The 7073-nt window shown below is 33.9% G+C and overlaps 1 protein-coding gene across 1 annotated transcript in view; it reads left to right on the top strand.

The window, feature by feature from the left end:
- Positions 1-3193, top strand: part of LOC134842522 (SRSF protein kinase 3-like) — a 261300-nt gene extending 258107 nt beyond the window's left edge. The window contains exons 10-11 of the mRNA XM_063858904.1: positions 28-120; positions 1025-3193. Of these exons, the coding sequence (XP_063714974.1) occupies positions 28-120; positions 1025-1209 (278 nt within the window). The 3' untranslated portion in view covers positions 1210-3193. The remainder of the gene's footprint in view (positions 1-27; positions 121-1024) is intronic.
- Positions 3194-7073: the final 3880 nt, after the last annotated feature.

The raw sequence follows: 7073 nt of genomic DNA on the forward strand, positions 1-7073 counted from the left end.
AGTTTGATAACTTTTTGCCTTGTTTAGATCATATTGCGCATATTATCGAATTATTGGGAGACATCCCGCCTACACTAATTCAAGCCGGTGCCTACAGCAGCGAGTTCTTCGACCGCCACGGTAAGTGTTCCATTGTCTTAAGCGCACTGCTTTTGATAACCATTTTGACTTATTTTGAGGGAACTGTTGATTTAAAACATTATGGAAAGCTGGGAAAAGCAAAATATAATCTCATATTCCTAAATTTTATGGTCTGTAGCTGCCGCCTTTTGTAATTTGAAAGATGTAAATGCCTAACATAAGATTCATCCTGTGGGCCTTAAACGAACGCTCAATTTTTACAGCAAATGGCCGCCTTAATCGCTTAGTCACTTAGACATGAAAATATTGCATCCATATTTTTATAGGCTTGTGAAAAAATGTGTTTATTGGTAGCTTTTTTATGGTGTATTGTTGTAACCTATTTGGAACTTATTAAAAGGCCTGAAGGTCGTAATGTGTTCACTGGCTACGCCTTTTTTGGAAACAGAAAACATCTGATAAGGAAATAAAACATAGCACGATAGGAGGTTTTTTTAAATGAGTGAGATGAACCTTAGGAAATGAGAGCATGGACGGTACTAGTTGGGGAGAAAAGGCAAATTTGAACCAATTATTTCTGTTTGGTTCCGCGAAGCATTAAAAGTCATGTCAAGAGCAGGCCTAAAATAGCCCTTGGGATGAATAATTTATCATTTGTTTCAATTTAAACTACGTCATTGCGTCAATAACTATAATAAAAGCCTAAAGATTATATTGAAAAAAGTTAATGAAAAAAAGAATAGTTGGGAGATATTGAAATTTATATAGACTTTTCGTTGTTCCTTGTATACTTCATTGTTCATTGGTTCATACTTCATTGTACTTGGTTGTTCATTGCATACTTGATAACACACCATCTTTCAGTAGCCCCATTGCGTGTGTCAATACTAACGCGTCATACCATACTGTTCATGCGATGATTTAAACGTGCTAACTTGTTCAGGTTGTTTGTTACACATCCAAGACCTGAGAATGTGGCCACTGTACAGTGTACTGAGAGAGAAGTACAAATGGCCGGAAGAGGAGGCGGTCTCCTTCACGTCCTTCCTGTTGCCCATGCTTGCCCTTGACCCCACCAGTCGGGCCACAGCCGAGGAATGTCTCACACATCCATGGCTGCAACAGTAACAGACCAAGTACATTACAACACATATATGATTATTACCACCAGAAGAGTACAGATGATGCTACTAGAAGTACTGAGGCACCACCCAAAGATTGAATGGATTTGATTGAATTAATGACTCTTACACGCCCACTCTCATTACCATATGGTTTATCCTTAACAGCAGATATCAGCCAACCGATCTAAATCCAATTTGGGAAGAAACAACATCACTGCTGGTTATAAATGATAGCAGCAAATCACTCTTACAACAGTTTTATTACATCTAATTCATTAGTAAATACGCAACATTGGCCCGAAGTGCTTAAACTGGTGTTTGATTTGTAAGATGTAATTAGTTGCATCATCGACTTTCCCCTGTTGTTCATTATTGCTGGAGCCCATGGCGGGCGCCCAAGTAGTTACCTCATCTGACGGCTGTGTTTTGAGCGGCATCGCACTTTTCTTGTGACGCCAATTGTGAAATTACTTTAGCGCAATACATTTGTTATTTAGTAGATTTACGGAGCTGTGTAGTAGATACTTTTAATAGAATTTGGTCAACTTTTTATGGGATTGCGAAACGCGAGGCTAACTATACAGTGCTATGTGGAATGTTTAACTTAACTTGATTAACTTGAAAACAAAGTCTTCCTTACGTTTGAGAGGAGATGTTTTTGTCGTTGTACCATAACGATTGCCCGCCAAGCATAAAATAATAACACAATTCAATTCTTGACTCTTCAATTTGTATTCATCAAATCCATAGATATTCACTCTTTCTGGTTTGTTTTTTTTTCTTTGCCTTTTCCATTCGTCAAGTTCAAGTTTACCAAAATACGTTTATCGTTTTATCAGTTGCTCAAAATTAGATCATGCTCTTAGTAGATGTGTATGAATCTACCACTGCTATTACCTAAGTTACCTTGGCATCTCTTGTATGTTATTTGATAGACTTACTTCAGTCAAATGGTGCTGTACAAATTTGCCGTTGTTTAAAATGTTGATATTTATCGGCGGCAGCAAGTTGTTTAATGAAAGGTGAGCAAAATTGATGCTTGTTAGATCGAAAATTCCATTTGTGCTTTGCGCGACTCAAAAAGACGTGTTTTTTTCTGCTTGTTATGATCCAAGATATCATCTGACTGTTTTTTCACCTCACTCAAAATTACATTTCTCACAAAAAACATACAAAAAATGGTTCCGTTATATTCAGAATCACAGTAATTGTATCAAAAACAGTTTTTGAAGTTATTAAGTCTGAAATTTTACCGAGGTACGGTCTATTGATTTGAATCATTGATGCTCCGGGTTTTAATTGTGCCGAGAATAATAACCAAGAGAAGAGCAATTGATTCTATTCTCAACCACGTCTAAGCTACAAATTGAAACTGATCTGGGATTCCAAATCGATGTTCAAGTCCATCTTAAAAAAGCCTTCTTAATGAGTCACTTCTTTTTTAATGGGTTTTCAAACACATGGGAAGCTATCAACCGGATGTAAATGTTTCGTTAGGAATCTCAGATTGCTTTACTTAAATTTAAAAAATGCAATTAAATTCATTCTGTTGCTGTCTGCATAATGCACCTCGTTGCTTCTGCAAATAAATATGGTCCAAATGTCTCACTTTTATGGCAAAAAGAGTCGGAACTAAATATCCTGTTGAAAATTTTTATCCTCAAACTAAAAACTGGCAATTGTCAGAATAGCGAAAAAAGAAGTGCCGTTTATTTTTGCACCGGTTACTAAACGATGTGGAACATGCGTGAAGTTCTCATATCTTGTTAGAGGTCTTCCTCTTGTAAAAATTCGAAAGTTTATCAGATAAATTGGAAGACTTCTACGAACCCAAGAAATGGTACAATTTCCATCCTCTGGACTCTTTCATTTGCCCACTTAGTTAAAGGTGTAAATTAAAGTGGCGTCGTTTTGAATTAATATAGTTCGTTAATTAATTAAATCTAACTAATTAACATACACCTGCATTTGAGTTTGTTTTGGACACCTTCGCTTTTGTAAATAATTTTTTCAGACCCAAAAATTTGTTCATCGTGCGTATATATTAGAAAAGAGGACAAAGAAAGGAAAGGAAGTCGATCTAAGCATATCGAAAACTGAAGGATCAGTAGAGTTTTCTGCTAAGCAAATAAGCAAAGAGCGAGCTAAAGGGAAACCTCTTAATGTGAAATTGTGAAAAAAAATTTCAGTTCTTTCAGAAGCGTCTCTAAAACTTTCTTACTGACGCGATTGAAAAATAGTGTTTCAATCATTTTCTTAGAACAAATTTCTACCGAGGTGCGAAAGTCTTTCTAGGCAATTTTTTTTTGCCTCTCAGGAAATTTTAGTTAACGCTTAAGTTTGCTCCTATTGAAATTTGTTTTCAAGGAGTTTACAGTGCTGATTTAAATTATCCCGACAAAACGAACAAAACTTGAATTTTCAAACGCCTTCTTCTCAAATTGGGTTAAGATTAGACAAAAAGTGAAGAGAACAAAAGTTGCTTAGAATTTCATCAGAATTAATATGGTGCAATTTTTTCTCCGAAATTCTCAACCAAAATTTTACCCCAAAAATGGGTCATTTTGGCTTTTTTCAAATAATCAAAAATTACGCTGAAACTATTTTGTTAATTGATAAGAAAACTATATCACAAAAACTTTGCTGGGCTGTGTAAGAGGCTTTTTGTGATACAGTTTTCTTATCAATTAACAAAATAGTTTCAGCGTAATTTTTGATTCATTGAAAAAAGAAATAATGACCCATTTTTGGGGTAAAATTTTGGTTGAGAATTTCGGAGAAAAAATTGCACCATATTAATTCTGATGAAATTCTAAACAATTTTTGTTCCCTCCACTTTTTGTCTAGTCTTAACCCAATTTGAGAAAAAGGCGTTTGAAAATTAAAGTTTTGTTCGTTTTGTCCGGATAATTTAAATCAGCACTGTTTACGAAATATGTATTATCGTATGCTCCGTCTACTACTATTTTGATGCATCTTTTTTTTGGTTTTTCATTTGTATGATTTATCCTTTGGCGTCTTTGATGCCAATATGTAGGCATTTTGGACATGATAATGGTAATTTTTAATGAAAAGTTTCAATGAGTGTACAAAAACGGAACTTTGATGGATTTTTTTCCATAGTGTTGGGACCAACTAATAAAAAAAAGTGACGGAGCGCTTCTCGCAAACGCGCTCTCGTAAACAATTCGTATTTCTAGATTGGCAAGATGGTAACTGTGTCGACTTCGAATTTAAAAGCCACAGATTTATTCGCTTTTTGAGATTTTCAGTACGCATTTCTGGTTGGTCTACATTAGTTTTCAGTTACCCGGTACCTCTTTTTTTTAATGGATTCTCCGTTTCTTCAAGAATAAAATGCATACACAGTAAAAATATTCTAAAGCAAAAGGATTTTTATAGCGTTAAAAATGTACTCAAAAAGTTGCTTTTGACTCTAAACGTAATTTGTATGAATAGATAGTCTGCTACCCGAACCATAACTCATGCGAGCAACAGCATCAAAATTATAAGTGACCTGTTGTAAGATGTGATATCTTTTCACTGTGTAGTAAAATAAATATGCGTATAGTTATATAGGTCACGGTGATTTTTTCATTTTTTTTTTCAGGAAAGGTCTTAAAATTTGTTAAGGCTGAAATTTGCTTTTTCGCGGTTTGACTTTTGATTTTTTAATGTTCAGTTCATTTCCTTTGTTAGAAGGAAAGCAAACTCGACTATCGAACAGCGAAAGTGTAAAGGTCACGAAAAACGTAAAGTGTAAATGTCACGACTTCATATCTTAAAAACAGACTTTGATTATCAGATTTCCCTGATAAATATAAATTTTTCCTGCTGATCCATTTTTCTCAAATTGCGTTAATTTTATCCAAAAATTATCAAACAAAACTTGTTCTTGAAACGCAAAGAGTTTTAAGGCCATCTTTGTTTTCTTCGAAAATCAAAATTTTTTCAAAAACAAGTCAGTATTTTTTTCTGTTTGCATGTATTCATTGACTGTTTTCCCACTGCATGTTGCCATGTTTAAAATTGGCATTGCCATGAGTTGTAATCTTTTCTCAGAAATGAGTTCGAATTACTCCATTCTGATCATTTTTGGTTTGCTTTATTTAGAGTTTTGTGTGTATGTTAGTTATAAACCAACTCAGACCTTGATGTTTTGATCTTTTTTTTGTTTTAACTGTTGCAGATTTTGGTCGCCACAAATTGTGTCATTTGAAAGGGTGTACTTATGCTTGCGACAGCAAATGTCTTGTAATCGGGAAATAGACTTTTTTCCCGTAAGTTTTCCTACAAATCTAAAAAGTCGAGCTGGAAATCGGGTACCGGTTGTACCTTGTTTTTTCAGCATGTATAGAAATGTCGGACTAGTGTTTATCTGCTTATTTTTTGTCTACTCAATTTTCAAATAATTAACTTCAAAACCTTTTTGTTTCATTTACGTCCAATGCATGGAATTTCTTCAAAGTATGACTTTTTATATAATTTTGAATAGCAATTTTAACTTTAATTGAATGTCTGTGCTGAAGAGGAGGCTATGTGAATCTTCAACTTTGCGATAAGCAATTTAATTGCAATTGGATTTTTTCTCATGATTAACTTTGTTCACACTATCTCAAATTTTAAGGTTTACCTTTCCAGCCAAGTTGTACGTTTAAGAGCTACTGAAATTTCATATAAAATGATTTTTTGTCGGCTTCTTATTTTTGTCCCAATTTTTGTTGGCTTACTGGCCGGGTGTTTTCATTTCTGCAACTTTCGTAGAGTTTTGAATTATATTTGTCTAATTTTCAATAAAGTAAATATACTTAACAGTTTCCTGGTTTTATACACGCCAAAACTTACTGTTAGAAAAGAAAATTTTTTGAAATTAAAAAAAAATGCGATTAATCTTTTGTCAAAAAGTGCATGGAATTAGTTTCAGTTTTTATTTATTAGTATGTCTTAGGTTTGAGCAACTTTATTTTAAAAGCAATTCAGGATGATGGAATAGCGTATTGTTTTTAATATTCCAAAAAAATTTGACTGGGTGTTTTGTCTACAAAGGTTTCATAAGTTTGATTTGAATGGTTTTTTTTTTCAATGAATATTATGACTATTTTTTTTCAGTTCTTTTTGAAGCAAATAGTTTGAAAATAAATCATTCATTTTAAAAATTTATTCGATTCTTTTCTCTCATTTTGATCTTAGTTGATAGCAAATGTTCCTGCTGATGTTTTTATGCAATTATTCTTTCAGGTGATGCAGGTTATTTGGTTACAAGATTTTAAGCAAGTTTTTAGAATCCATTTAGGAATTTTGGATCTCGATTTTTCTATCAAAGTCTTTTTCTGAGCGTTTTTTTTCTTATGTCTTATTAGAATGTAATTTGCGGAGCCCGAATCGTTCTTATGTTTCAGGTAGTAGATTTTTATAACAATTGCAAATTGTTTCTGAACTTTGCAGCCTGCGATTTTTAAAACAGAGTTCATATGAGTTTTTACTTTTGTGATAGCAAATTTCTTGTAATCGGGAACTAGCCTTTTTTTCCCGTAAACAACTGTTGTTGAAAAATTTCAACTTGCCTTTTCTTGAACCTTAACAACTTACAGATTCCTTCACGCTAAGCCTAGAGGTAACGAAGTCGCCTTTAACCCTAAGAGTTAGGGTTGGAGTCCCTGTCGTACCTTGTTTTTTTGCAGTTAAAATTGAATCGTCGGACTCGTCTGTCTGCTCAAGTTTTGTCGGCTTAGTTGTCACATCGCGGATTTTTCTTGTGCTGTAAGCAACTTTCATTGTAGTTATGAGTGCAAGTGTTGTTCATTGTAATTTCAGGAGGGACTTATTTTATATTATCTGTTTTTTTTCTTTCTGCTCGATGAACTTGTA

This window comes from Symsagittifera roscoffensis, chromosome 3 (genome assembly GCF_963678635.1).
Source record: "Symsagittifera roscoffensis chromosome 3, txSymRosc1.1, whole genome shotgun sequence".
NCBI lineage: Eukaryota > Metazoa > Xenacoelomorpha > Acoela > Convolutidae > Symsagittifera > Symsagittifera roscoffensis.